The sequence below is a fragment of the Loxodonta africana genome, chromosome 12 (assembly GCF_030014295.1).
Source record: "Loxodonta africana isolate mLoxAfr1 chromosome 12, mLoxAfr1.hap2, whole genome shotgun sequence".
Classification (NCBI taxonomy): domain Eukaryota; kingdom Metazoa; phylum Chordata; class Mammalia; order Proboscidea; family Elephantidae; genus Loxodonta; species Loxodonta africana.
Genome location: NC_087353.1, coordinates 101,580,789 through 101,595,695, shown reverse-complemented (window position 1 = coordinate 101,595,695; position 14,907 = coordinate 101,580,789). Strand labels below are relative to the sequence as shown.

At 45.4% G+C, this 14,907-nt stretch overlaps 1 protein-coding gene across 1 annotated transcript in view; it reads left to right on the top strand.

Moving 5' to 3' along the window:
- AUTS2 (activator of transcription and developmental regulator AUTS2) overlaps window positions 1-14,907 on the top strand; it is a 1,316,048-nt gene that overhangs the window by 1,202,414 nt on the left and 98,727 nt on the right. Inside the window, exon 6 of the mRNA XM_064296083.1 lies at window positions 3,036-3,084. Coding sequence (XP_064152153.1) covers window positions 3,036-3,084 — 49 coding nt within the window. The remainder of the gene's footprint in view (window positions 1-3,035; window positions 3,085-14,907) is intronic.

The window sequence follows — 14,907 nt, the reverse complement described above, 5'->3', positions numbered from 1 at the left end:
CCTCTCTTCGCGGGTGCGGAGGGCTGGCCCCAGGGGCTGCGTCCGAGCAGGGAAAAAAGGTGGACCACGAGCAGGAGCGCCGCGACCCAGGCGCGTCCGAACGCAAGGCTTTTACTCGATTTTCTCTTTCTCCGCGTTCTTTCTGTCAATCTGTTTGACTTATTTAACTTTTCCTTAAACCGCAACGTATGGCTTGTAGTGATGTTTTTAGTATTGAAAAAAACAAACTGTTGTCCACTCCCAATTAAAAGCAGCCAAAAGAGAGCTTTGTCTTCTCTCGGTTGTAGATTTGGCTACTTCAGCCCCTCAGCCTCCAAAGCCGAGGGAGGGAAATGAAAGGAAATGGCGAGCAAAATCTAAGGGTTTTTAGCGCGTACAGATATCCCCGTGGTAAAAAAGCAGAGAAGGAAACGTTCCATCCAAGAGGTTTGCCGCGAAAACGCCTCTGGCTTGCTAACTCTCTGCTCGCCTCGTTTTTGTTAGTCGTTCCTGATTTAAAAAAAAAAAAAAAAATCCAGGAAAATGGCCCAGGTAATAGAAGGAAATAAAAGACATTTGTCTTTAAATCAATGGAAAAGAAAACGTCCCAAAGATTAAGAGCTGGAGGAGCCAAATAATTTATAGACATGCTTCAAAAGCATAAGCAAAAGGGAAGTTAATTGAGGAAGAAAGCAAAGGATGTTCTTGTAGCTTACACCTCAGAGGACTTTTCAGGGCGGTGGGTCGGCCACAGTTTTAACCAGCCTGGTGGAGAAAAGAAGGGATCCAGAATGATTTTATAGTAGTACAATTCCCCTTGCAGTCATGTTCCTTGGCTATTTTTCTCCTGAGGCCTTTTTTGAGCCGTCCCTTCCCCCAGTTGCAAAAGACATCATTTCAGGCTTTGTGATGTGAGTCAGTAAACTAAAGGGCTGAGACAGCTCTCATTAGAAGGCCTTGCTAAGCCCCTCTACGTGATCCGTCAGAATTATTTCCTTAATAATTTAGGGGTTGGCATCCTAGTAATCCCATCCTCAGGTTTGTTCAGACATGGGATCACTTAACTGCCCATCTGGGAATATGGTGTGTGGCCCAGTGGAGGTGACAGAGGTGGCAGCCCCAACGAGGGGCTGAAGACAGACGTGAACAGCCTGCTCATCTGCATCTTCTGTCACACACACATACACGCACACTACACACACTCACACTCACGCACACACATGCACACACGTGCAAATGAAAACTTAATCAGGAACAATGGCCTTACAATCCCACGTTTTCTACATTTGTAGCGCGATACTTTGTTTTAATATTTCCTTGGGCCAACGAGACTCATTTTAATAAAGGAACCCCCAGAATACCAAAACCAAAACCCATTGCCATCGAGTCGATACCAACTCACAGCGACCCTGTAGATAACAAGGGTTATTTCAGTTTGGTAAAATAACAGAGATTTTAATCTTTTTAAAATATTAGCTCGCTAATGGTGATACACTCAGATCTCTTAAGTTTTGAACATGGAAACTCACATTCCTAGCAACCTCACTTCATAGTTCAGTATAACAGCATCACTCATCTCATTTTGGGTTTTATAACTCAATATTTTTTATCTGTTTAATGCATAACTTGTACCTCTGTCTCCATGAAACACTTTTTTGGCAGTTTATTTTTATGAAAAGCTACTAAAGGATGTAGTGTTATTTAATTATGTTTGAAAGTCACGAAGGCCCTCAGTGTCTTTTTTCTTACTCCTGCAAAATAGGAGAAATCTATCTCGGATTTATTCCAAACTGTGCAGAAATGCACGCAGCACAGTACTTGTTTTGTACATACCTCCTTGGCTGGATCCCTTAGTCTTCTGAACCACTCTACAGTAGGAATATTAGAAGTAAAATAAAGGGGAAAGCAGTCACTAGAAAAATATTTTTATTTTCATAGCAGTTGCATTGACAGCTATAGCATGTCCACCAGATGGGCACAGAAATACTTCATCAGTGTGACACGGAAAGACTACACTGAGTGTCTTCTTTGTCCCAAAAGCCAGCCCCTAGATTCAGACTATGCCATACTTCTGATTCCCGCCCCGTATTTTCTGTATTTCTTTCTTCCACATTTGTTCTGCGTTTTGCTTTGTCAAACATGCGTCTCTGTGTATAAAGTGTGAAATGTAAAGTGATTTCTTAAAAGAGTTGCATGGCAAAAACGACCTAAATATAGTATAGTCGTTATGACTTTAAATACAGGTATGTCTTCAAATTATGTAATGCGAAGTTTAATTGTATTTCATTTTTTCAAGTTCATGAAATAGGGTTTTCCTCCAAAGCGACTTAATGTTTATTTCCTGGAACATTAGTGTATCATTTAAATTGGCCTTAGCCTTGCTGCTTAAACAGGCTTGTTTCACTTTCCTGAAGCCACTGTAGTAATTAGCACTCATGATCTCTAGAACTGGCCACAGGAAATCACGCTTATGGAATGGATAGTGGTCGGGTTTGGAGGCAGGTTTGTGTGTGTCTGACTCACGCCAAGTCGCCCTGGTTACTGTAAGGAACCCCCCACCCCATCTTGGGGTCATCAGACGAACCCTTAAACATTAATTTCTGGAAATTCGACCTGACACTTTTTAGGGAGGAAAAGCTTAGAGTTAAATAATAGACATTTCTGGTTTGTGAAAGAAAATTGAAAAATAGGCATGTCTGTAAATATCATTTAAAGAGTACCATCTCCAAAATAATGATCTATGGACGAAATTGCAAAACCATTATGTGAACGAGTTGAATTGCTTTGTGTATCATCTCATAGAAATATGTTTTACACAGATAATGTGTCTAACGAGGACAGGTTTTTTTAAATCACATTTTTCCCCCAGCAGCTAGCTGCACTGCAAGTCTCCCGCGCAGTCGACTAGCACCACCTAATGGATGATTTGGGGAAATTGCTGCTTTCCCTCTTCGACTTTTGAAAATGTAGTGTATTGACTTAAAATAATGGTGATGAGGAAGAGGCCCACAATATTAAGGACAATAGTAACACTTTTACCCCTTTTTGTTTTTTAGGCATCTGATGCCGGCTCTGAAAAACTCTTCAACACTGTTGTAAACAAAGGTAAGACTCCTTAATTCTTCTGAGTAATGGCTTTATATGTACATATTTGTTTCATTGTTACCAATGAAGAAATAGAACACATAGTATCTTTCTCTCTGCCTTCTGGAGCAACTCTTCTATTTGGTGTCTGCTTGAGACAGAATCTGTCTGCTTCTGTGTGATGCATTAAAAACCAGTCAGTTTTTAAAGAATACATTGAATCCTATTTAAATTAATTTCATGTAGGAAGCTGTAATGGAGATTAACAGTTCTCAAAATGCTTGAACTTATTGTTACTATCAGCCACCCAGCAGTCGGGGAACTATAAATAGCCGATTTGTGCTGCAGACTGTAGTAACCAGCAAAGGCTTGGTGTTCACAGTATTATGGTCATAAACTAAGCGTTACTCTGCAGTGGGCTTTCTGTAAAGTTAATAAACAAGCAAGAGGGCAAAATTTAAATTATGCACTATTAATTTCTTCCAAACAGCAGTAGAGAATAGGAGCAGCTAACGATAGAACAGTAAGTTAAGGGAAAGCTTATCTTACATCATTGCCAACAGGTTTCTGGGCAGTTTTCATTTGTACCAGTATTGTTGGAAATAATGAAATTTAGGGGAGTCTCTAATCACTGGTTTTGCAAAGATGTGTAATTCGAAAGGTATAAATTATACAAACTACTGGATCTTTCCCCTTCTGCTGCGGAGCCTGATTTAGGGCCTTGCCTGATAATTGCTACATAAAGAAGGTGTGCCTTCCCCTAATCTGGCTCTTTGTTGCATTGAAAATAACTTGGTAGCACTTGAAGAGAGTCCGCCTTGGCAAATTGCAGTTTGAAATCACTTGAGCATTCTATAGTTGCCTTGGCTAGCATTTTTTTGGTACCTGGTTAGTAAGATGCCTTTCCAAGTGCAGTTATTTTGAGCTCCCAGATTATTTTAGAATTTGAACCAACTGCGTTTTTAAATAGTACATTATGTTTAGCACTCCCTTGAGGTATATATGCTTACGTGATTGCTGTTTGAATTACTGTCACATTGAATTTTATCTTTTTTATCACATAATGGAGTACTCCGGTTTTATATTTCATCGTATCTTTTGATGGACTGAAAGTTTGTATAAATTTGGTATCCATAATGCTAAAAGCCCAATAAAGAAGACCTGCAGGGTTCCTATGTAAAAATGCGTAATTGTTTATCGCTCATTTGGGTGAGGGAAGAGGATGTGAGAAAGGAGGTGATGGGAGGGGGAAAGGCAGCGGGACAGGTCACTAAAAGGAGGCCTTCCTTTTCAGGGCCCCCCAACCCCCCACCCCCCACCCCCAGGACTTCCAGCATCTTTCTTTTGCTAATTTGCCGTCAAAAGCTCTGGAATGTGTTTCTCCTTTCTGGGATCAGGCCCTCCGGTGAGAGTTGGCTCTGGGACCTTCATTCTGGCCCTGGTTGCCCTTGCCAGGCTAAAAGGCTCTCTTCCGGAGGGTGAAGCGTGATTGATAACAAATACTGCCCCTCTGCCTCTTGCCTTTGCCCCCCTTCTTCCCCTTCTCCAATCAGATGTTTCCCACGTTCTTGTTTTTGTTTATTTACCAAGGGTGATTTGTGGCATCTATTCGGTTGTGAATAGCCGTCCCCCTGACAGGGTGCCTTTCTTCTGAGCTACTTTTTGGGGGTAATTTAGTTGCCATGAAAGGGTTAGGTTTCTTTGTGTACACTAAAATCAACATAGGCTTTTTCGGAGCTTTGCTTGGGAAACTGTACACAAATAAGCATTTTAGTCGATGGCAGATTATTCCTTTGCCCCTAATTTCCATCAAAATGGCCTTTCTTTTTTCCTCCCAAGTTTCCCCTTAATGCCTTATGCTAATTCCTCTTGGTAACATGAATGACAAGAGCCGGAATCAATGCAAATCCAGGTGCTGCAAAGTCGACTGACTGGTATCCAGCCACCCCCTTCTTCCCTGAGAGGGAGAGATTAAGGGGGGTGGGGAGGGGGGAAAGCTCTGGGGACAGTTTTGTTAAGGGGATTAGTATTCAAACTGCTAAATATCAGGAAAACAACTTCAAAAAGAGATTCATTGTATGACAGTAATGTCAATAATTGCTTCAAGACAGGTGCAGAGTCTGGTTCTGTGCTTGCGGTTTTGGGTCTGTTTTGACTCCGGGTAGTGGCAGTGTTTCCTGGATGGATGGTTGACAGGGCCTGCAAGGAACTGTCAGCTTCATGCACGTCAAGTTCCAGTTCTTCTGCCCAGCGGTCTGCCTGCCAGAAAGTCAGGTCTCCAGCCTTTGTCCAGTCTTCTTAGCTAAGAGTAACAAAAGCCCTGTGAGAGAGGGTGCGTTTACACCAGGTAACAGACACTGCTGGGAAGATCTTCAGAGGCTCGGCGTACTGGACAGCTTAACAAGAGTGTGGGTGAGTTGACACGTGCATCCCCCACCTCCGGTGTTTAAAGCCACACATCACCTCTGCCTCTGAGAAAGCTGACGGCACTCCGGCCTTAGAGAAGCGTGGCTTTAAGCTGCTGGTGAGATTAAGCTGCTGAGCCTGGTGGCCATCAGATTTGGTCCATAAAATTTCACTGTGGGTGGGAGGGCAGTGCTAACCTCACAAGCTGATCGCGGTGGAAGCGGTGGCCCGGGGTCTGTGCAGACGGGGGGTGAAGCGCCAGGCTGGAGAAGCGAGGGCCCTGGCTTAAGCCCCTTCAGTCTGTTTTGTGAGCTTGAGTACGTCATTTCACCTCTTCAGGTCAGGATTTTCAATTGTAACAGCACCTCCTAGTCCAGGGCTAGTGTCTCCGGTGGGGATGAAATAAATAACTGGCAAGGAAGGGGGCTGAATATGTTATATAGTACGTCTGCCCGTTGATCCTGCTGACTTTCCCTGCGTTCAGCCCACCCAGTTTCATAGAGAACGCGGAAGGTTTTGGTGTTTCAGTGTTCCCAGTCAGCTCTTTCTTCAGATGCCGTGTATTTTCCATCTTAAAACAAGTTAAACAGCACGCGCTTGTGTGTACACACGGTGTGCCCAATGAGAATGGGCATTGTGAAAGAGCTGGGAAGCTGAGCCTGCAAGTGGCAAGGCTCAGGCTTGTAAACATTTAAAAAAGTTTCACTTTAATCAAGGTCATGGTTGCCTTCTTTAATCTTTATGTGTTTAAATGTTTACAGGATGTTCATGTAAATTCCATGAATCCTTCTGTCTTTGTGACTTAACCATCTGCCAAAGAAAAAATTAATTTTCCCAGTGAGTTAGACACAGAGAGAGACTGTTTGTTATAATTGTTGTCCTTATGTGGTTGGTTGAACTGCTGTAGGAGATTTGAACCCAAAATTCTGGAATGTTTGTCCTTAAAAGGAACTTTCTAGCTAATTCAGTCTGGCCAGTATTTATTTCCCTTTCTTGGTGGTGCAGTGGTTAGGCGTTTGGCGGCTAACCAACAGGTTAGCAGTTTGAATCCAGCAGCCACTCCTTGGAAACCCTATGGGATAGTTCTTCATTGCCCTACAGGGTCCTTGTGAGTCAGAATTGACTTGACAGCAATGGGTTTTGTTTTGTTTTTCCTACTGACACTGGGTCCTGCTTCCTGGTGGTTTCGCCACTTCAGTAGGTAGACAGAAGTGCAGAAGAAAATGCATTTCTCTTTGCTGTACGTTATCATCCCGCCAAGACAGTTCATCTCCTTCAGAGCTCTTGAACTGCCCCAGGGCAGAGCTGCCTGGAGGCAGAATAGTAGTCAGGGGTCCCCGGAAGCCCTCTGCCTACCTGAAGCCAGCCCTGGTGTGGGCCGTGCTGTCGAATGTTGTTGGCTGCCGTACACAGTTGGATGGGACTGTTGCAATCCATAGGGTTTTCACTGGCAGATTTTTTGGAGGTAGATCACCAGACCTTGAATTGCTGGCCCTTCTTGCCTCAGAGTCCTCTTTTCCAGGTTCTCTCCTGAAGCCAAGGCAAGTTATGGAGGATGAGAGGTGACCCAGAGGCGTATTTCACCCTGTGGCTTTTTCACCTCTTTCCTTCATCTTTGTCCTGTAGTGTAGAGTTGGACCATCCTGGGGAAACTGCCTTCTAAGTTAGCTGAGAGTGTGCCTGGCTGCCCAGAGCATCTCTGTTGTGCTGGGGTGGGGGGTGTAATAATCCTGGTAAGGGGAGACCCCTCACTCTGCTCCCTCCTACTGTAAGCTCCCAGTGTCTACCGACAAGTGAATGACAAAGGCGCACCCTACCCCGCTGCTGGGCCAGGTCCAGGTCGTCCGTGGGGATTCTGGTGGACACACTCACACCCAGTCGAGCACTCCAGCCACCTTGAACAGTTTTCCCTCTTGACAGCCCTCCCAGAGCTTTTCTTGGGGTTGGGTTTGTACTGTTTCCAGTGGGCCACAGGTGAGGCTAAACAACTGATAGAGCAGCCTTTAGGTTAGTGAGGCCGTTGGGTATTTTGACAGTGTGCTTTTATCAGCAGCGTAGAAAGAAAACCTGGCTAAGATAATTGCGTAAGATCTAAGGAGACTAGGTGAGAAACAAGTTTCCCTGAGTTACTGCTGGTGTGGTGAGAATCAGCAGCTGGGTACCTAATGACGGTGATATTCGTTAGGTTTAGACATGAGGGGATTCCTTGGTTTGGTGCTGAAAAAGAAAAGTTATATTACTACCAGGGCCACCACTGGCTTTTGAGAAGTGTCCCTCCCCTTAGTAACTCCATGCTTTTTGCTTAAGTAGAAATAATGCAGTTGACTGTGGGATAGTTTTCCTAAAAAAAAAAAAAAAGATTTGAATTTTAAAATCCCTTTATAATAATGAGCATATGGAGACCATTTGAAAATTCCTAGTAGTGTCTTAGATTTAGTTGTAGCGAGGCCATTACATAAATCACATTCCTGATGTACCAAACAGTAAACTCAGCCAATTTGAACCTCTGTGAATTACCTTTTTGTTTTGGTATGTTTTTTTGTTTTTTAACATCCTAGGTAAGGGAAAGTTGGGCTATCGTTCTTTATTTTTCTTCTTCTGGACCTGATTTGTACTGTTACAGAGCGTTTCAGAGCATTTTGGGCCCTGGAGATGGCTGATGTGTGGAGAATTAAAAACTATTGAGGGGTAATTGGTGCTTGATTCCAGACAAAGGAGTTCAGAGGAGTTCAGTTCGCCCTCCTACCCTGCACTGCAAATAGCGTGCAATCAGCTCCTTTTGTTATGGAAATTGACCTTCCTATAGACTCTTACATACAGAATTTGTTGTATATAATTATTCCTTGAGAATTCTTGGAAACAGATGCCTTATACCAAACCCAAACCCAACCCACTGTCATCGAGTCAGTCCTGGCACATAGCAGCCCTGGTGTGAAACCACCAAGGAAGATCTAAAAATATTCCATATTGTGAGAAGTGTTTCCCTTGGGATCGTTTTCTATCAAGTGCACCCTGGTCTTTGCTGACCTTGTGAATGAGTGTGGTAGGGGTAATCCTGGGTAAATGCTGGATCTCAGCATGGAAGTTTTAGTGAAGAAGGTAGAAGATGTTCTAGGTATTTGACTGGATCTTGTACGGAGGTGGAATCAGAAACATTTTGGAGGATACCACTGGTCTAAATATAGCAGTTCTTCAGGGCCTGACTTGGGACCCTCTCCTCTTCTCTTGGAGAGCCCCAGCAGCAGAATGGTTAAACGCTTGGCTGCCAGCTGAAAGGTTAGCGGTTGGAACCCACTGGCCGCCCTGTGGGAGAAAGATGTGGCCTTCTGCTTCCATAAAGATGACAGCCTTGGAAACCCTACGGGGCAGTTCTACTCTGTCCTATAGGGTCGCTGTGAGTCAGAATTGAGTAGACAGCAATGAGTTTGGCTTTGGGTCTTTTCTTTTCATGTGTCTTTGGGGTAGAACCTTGGCAGTACTGCCACTTTTCCAGGTAGGGTAGAAGGCCAGATCCTAGATCCTGCCTGCCTGGCTGGGAGTAGGTTACAATATAACAGAATTCTTTTCTTTTAGAAACAAATGCTTTTTGACTCAAAGGTTGAGAGGGCACTCTGTTTACTTTTGAATCCTCTTAAAAAGCCCTTCACTAACTTTATTGGGTGATTAGTACAGTCCTCGAAAAGAATGCTTACTTTCAGGGGCTGATTAACTAGTAAGCAAGGTACGTAGGAGCTTACAGTAAGCAAGCTATGCACAGGCCGAACTGTGTTTACTTCCTAATGTGTAGGGCACAGTGTGGGGAAAAACAGGTGGAATTGTGCCCTACACATTAGGAAGTAAACACAGTTCAGCCCTGCGTACCTTGCTTATTGGGCTGCCCGTCCCTGCATGCTTGCAAGATGGGCCAAAAAGCTTGAAGGTTGACCGGCCACTCTTTTGAGTCTGTATGTACTTCATGTTTTGTTTAGCCAACGATGTAGTATCTGGTTGTTTCAGAAAGTAATATACACTCCTAACAGACAATGGAAATGAAAGAAATCACATCAATTCTCAGGAGCCCATAATGAGAACAGTTCATGACAAAGGGTTTCCTCAGGCACACCACTTTCTAGAACTGTGGGGCTTAAACCCAGACTTGGGTTTCCTACGTAGAGGAGCCTGGTGGCTTGTCCCCTGGCCTCTGGATTATGTCTACTTTGTGACAACTGCCAAAAAAATGTTGTTTTCTCTGAAAATGTGTGTTTATTTAACTAGGTTTCTTTTTGCTTCACAATCTGGATTCCATTCAGTCAGTTACCACTCCAATTAACTAACAATTATTTAACATTAACAGTAATTACAGACGCCAGTTAAGCGCCTACAGATGTCAACTGTTAGCTTTGTACCTAATCACTCAATGAAATGGAGAAAGTTCAACAAACATCAATTAGCCAGGCAATTAGTATGAGTTAGGAAGGAGCCTGTTATCATGTGTGAGCTGATTCAATTTATTTTATTTTGGCAGTAAAACACACACAGGCAAGCGGCAATAAGTTCCTTAGATAAGATAAAACTCTTATTGTTTTGCGGCTTACAGAAGAATCCTTTCCTTTCCTGTGCACAAGTCAGATACACTCTTGCCTGGAATTTATTTAACAAACAAAATCGGTCTCAATTACTCAGAAAGCCCAGCAGTGCGCAGGCTCCAGAGGCAACTTTGGAAATTAGGAATCCAGTGAGTGCGCTATGTAAGGAAATGCCTGCAAATGCGGAGGAGAAAATGATGGCTTCCCACTCTGGTAACCTGCTCCGTGCATTCAGATTTTACCAGTTCGTTCCTGAACCTGTGGTGGGTCCAGTGCAGCGTGGTTTTAGTAATTTCATGGTGCCTGAACTTTTGCTCAGCTGGGTTTGATTTAGCCTGGAGCAACTGTCGAGGTATTTTACCTGCTTCCCAGTCTGTTCTTTAAAAAGCGGGAAATGCCTTCTGTTGGAGATCCACTTTTTGAATTCACCAGGGAGACTGGGCTTGAATTCAGACGTTCTGTAGCACTCACCCAAGGAGCCCTGGTGGTACAATGGTTAAGCATTCGGCTGCCAACGGAAGGTTGGTGGTTCGGGACCTTCACAGGAGAAGAGACTTGGCAGTCTGCTCCCATAAAGATCACAGCCTAGGAGACCGTATGGGGCAGTTCTACTCAGTCTGAATTGACGTGATGGCATACAACAGCCTGCCCACCCCCGCCCCCCGCCCTGACTCTGACATTGACTGAGCTTCCCTGGCCCTTCAGGGAGACTGCATTCTAAGGCCTGGATATGTAAGACGGTCCACAAGCTGGTATTTGGGGATTTTACCTCCAGATGGAAAGCTGGCCTTAAGTGGCTGTGTTCCTGGTTCCCCTCCTAGAAGTGATTTCTCACCAACCCCTCGAGCCCCTGGAGTAGCAGTGGAAGGAGCCAACCCTTGTGAGGTGCCCAGTCAGGTCTCTGTGGGTCTTATGTGCAGAATGTTCTGTGTGAGCAAGCCTTTCAGGGTTAACTGGATCTAAGACTTGAAAAATAAATACTCTGCCACTGGTATGGCTTAAGGAGCCCTGGTGGCGCAATGGTTAGCGTTCGGCTGCTTAACCACAACGTTGGCAGTTCAAACCCACCAGCTGCTCTGTGGGAGAAAGCTGTGACAGTCTACTTCATAAAGATTACAGCTTGGGAAACCCTATGGGACGGTTGTACTCTGTCCTGTAGGGTTGCTGTGAGTTGGGATCTACTCCATGGCAATGGGCTTGGGTTTGTTTGTTTTCTGCATGGCTTAGGGTGAAAAACCACCAGGCCCTGTGTGCTTTTCTGTTGTAAGTCGTGCAGTGTACACAGCAGCACAGCCAGTAGTGGATTTGACACGACTGGCTTTTGAGAGATAGCTTTGCTCCTCCACATCAGTTCGCAGGCTCTCTGTTAGTCTGCTTTGGTACGTTACGCTGCAATAACAAAATAACTTAGGATTATGACAGCAGAAGTGTCAGTAAGGTGTCAGCTTCGCAATGGCTGCGGCTCTCCTTATTGTTATTCTGGGGCCCAAACCGAAGGGGGAGAGAGCAGGGAAAGAACCAGAGCTGCTGCATAAGGTTTCAGCATGCCTGTGGCATTTCCTACATGGCTAAAACAAGCGTTGTGACCGAGCCTGACAGCAATCAAGTGGGAAGTAAAGCTCCTCCCACGGGGAAGAAGATGCCACAGGGATGGGCCTTGGAGGGAAGGGAGGAGAAACACTGCACAGATAAGTCAGTCTGCCCCAGGGTCCCGTCAGCAGGTCACTCCCTAGAGTGGTAATGAGAACGCATGGGGTCTGTGGGGCATGTGGCAGGAGGCTTTAGGATAACCTTGGCAGTGGAATCGTAGGCTTTTAGCACCCTGATTCATTAATAGCTATTTACACCCCCCCCCCCCCGCCATGAGATCAGGTGGATCTTCAAGAAATTGGTTACTTCATTCTTAGTTACCTGTTTTAGCTTGTTGCTGGCTTTCAGGGCTAAGGGTAGAGCTGCCCTAGAATCCAGAAATGATTTCCAGGACCCACAGAGAATTAACGTGGGACCCGGCAGGGCGTCTGGGATCGGCATGACTAATCGGAGAAAGCCATATCGCCACAGGGAGCCGAAACGGTAATGAGAAGTAGTGCACGCTGTCGTGGGCTCTCAGAACGTGTACACGGCTCTCAGAACGTGGGTTTTGGATTCGGGAACTCACACAGACATGGTTTTGAATTGCTGCTCCACCACTTACTAGCTGCAGAATTTGGGGCCACTTATAAAACCCTGGAAACCCTGGTGGCGTAGTGGTTAAGTGCTACGGCTGCCAACCAAGAGGCCAGCAGTTTGAAGCTGCCAGGCGCTCCTTGGCAACTCTGTGGGGCAGGTCTGCTCTGTTCTGTAGAGTCGCTATGAGTCAGAATCGACTTCGATGTCAGTGAGTGGTTATAAAACCTTAGGCTCGAGCCCTGGTGGTGCAGTGGTTGTGAGCCAAGGCCGCCGACCAAAAGGTTGGCAGTTCGAATCCGCCAGCCGCTCCTTGAAAACTCTCTGGGGCAGTTTCTACTCTGTCATATAGGGATGCTGTGAGTTGGAATTGACTCAACAGCAACGGGTTTTTTTTTTTTTTTTTAAAGGAGCCCTGGTGGCACAGTGGTTAAGTGTTCGGCTACTAACTGAAAGGTCAGTGGTTCCAACCCACCAGCCGCTCCATGGGATAAAGATGTGGCAGTCTGCTTCTGTAAAGATTTACAGCCTTGGAAACCCTATGGGGCAGTTCTCCTTTGTCCTGTGGGGTCGCTATGGGTTGGAATTGACTCGGTGGCAGTGGATTTGGGTTTGGTATGTAACGTTAGCACCAGTTTTTTCTTCTGTAAAATGGGAGTAATCAACCACATCTCGTAGAGGGACTGTGAGGCGCAAATGAGACCATGTATATGAAATACTTAGCCGACACTACTGTGTTCTGTATTTTAGTCTAGATTTATACTGGGCCAAGGAGCCCTGGGAAACCCTGGTGGCGTCGTGGTTAAGAGTTCAGCTGCTAACCAAAAAAGGTCGGCTGTTCAAATCCACCAGGCGCTCCTTGGAAGCCCTCTGGGGCAGTTCTGCTCTGTCCTGTAGGGTCTCTATGAGTCAGAATTGACTCGATGGCAGTGGATTTGGTTTCTTGGTTTTAAGGAGCCCTGGTGGCACAATGGTTAAGCACTTGTCTGCTAACCAAAAGGTTTGTGGTTTGAGCCAACCCAGTGGCTCAGTGGAAGAAGGACCTGGCAATCTGCTCCCGTAAAGATTACAGGCTAGAAAACTCCACTCTGTCACATGTGGTCACTATGAGTCAAAATCAGATGGATGACACCTGACAACAACAGCGTACTAGGTTAAGTGCAGTCTTGACTTCATAGGTAAGGAAACTGAAGCTAAATATATTTATTGAAGACTTGCTTTATACCAGGTATTGTTCTAAGCACTTTAGGTAGTTATTTATTTACGTACTACTTGAGATTGACTCTGTGAGATAGATGGTATTGTTATGATCCGCATCTTTCAAGTGAGGAAACTGAGGCTCACAAAGATTAACTTGCCCGAGGTCACACAGCTGGTAAGCGTGGATCTGGGTCCAGCTGACTCCAGAGCACAAGCTCATGACAGCCATGTTGTGCTGGGCCCTGGGTATGGCAGCGATGGATACAGGATTGGGGGAGCTGGGTGCTGTGGGAGGATACCAGTAAGGAGCCCCAACCCAAAGGCTCCCTGGGCCTTTTCCCATCACACCTCCCCAAGGTATTTTGTCTTTCCTGAAGGTTGGTAAGAACTTCACCTTAATGATGGAGATTCCCATCCGTCCCAGGACGTCTGTCGTGACCTGAGCAGCTATGGCCAGAATCTTCATGGTTGCCACGTCGCATGCAGCAAGGCTCAAGTTCGGGTGTTTCAGATTTGCTCGCCTCCTGAGTGAGACCATATTTTCCCTCTTCCTGCCCATCCCTGTGCCTGTAAGTGGGCTGCTCTCTACTGTTCAAATAGATTTTATTAGGAACGACTTAGGGTTTTCAGGGGCATTTCCCTGGTAGCCGATGACATAAACAGGCGACCCCCATCTGCTGGGGGTTGGGCTGTTAGTGGGAGCGGTGTTCTGTGGGCGCCCAGATCTGCGTCTCTGACTTCGTAAACCTTGTCTTATAAAGGAGGAGGCTGAGAGAACATCATTGCTTTCTAAGAGGCTGTTTGAAGAGGGGAGTGTCTCAAGTGTGCCTGCTAATAGACTGATGTGGGAGGCAGTTATGTTTGGATGCCTTTAAAAGCCACTTGGAAAACATTTCCCCTCTTATCTGTCACCTTTCACGTCTCTCCACAGAGTAACACTAAAACCTCATTTTAGCCAAGATTACATCGTTTTCTCATTATCTGTTTGTAGCCAGAGAGGCTTCTCTGTAGTAAAGCTGCGCTCACCAAACGCCCAGCCATGGCGTCCCTCTTGTTTATACCGGGTTTCGATTCTCCAGGTGTGGGCTGCCCTCTGTTGCACTTCCCAGGCTGACCTGTTAAGGCTTCTGTATCCATTAACTTAAGTTTGACAAGGAGTCTTCTTCTGAGATTAGATGTGTTAGCTGTTACGTATGTGAGGTCAGTATTTGTTTCTTCAGCTAGCGAAAAGCAAAACCCAGTTGCCGTCGAGTCGATTCTGACTCATGGTGACCCCATGTGTTTCAGAGTAGAGCTGCACTTCATAGGGTTTTCCTGGCTGTGACCTTTCAGAAGCAAATCACCAGGCCTTTCTTCTAAGGCGCCTTTGGGTGGGCTCAAACAGCCAACCTTTTGGTTAGTAGCCCAGTGCTTAATGGTTTGCGCCACCCAGGGAGTCCTTAAAAACGAAAATTATATTAAAATTAATTCCTTCATTCAGCAAATATTATTGAGCGCCTACTCTGTG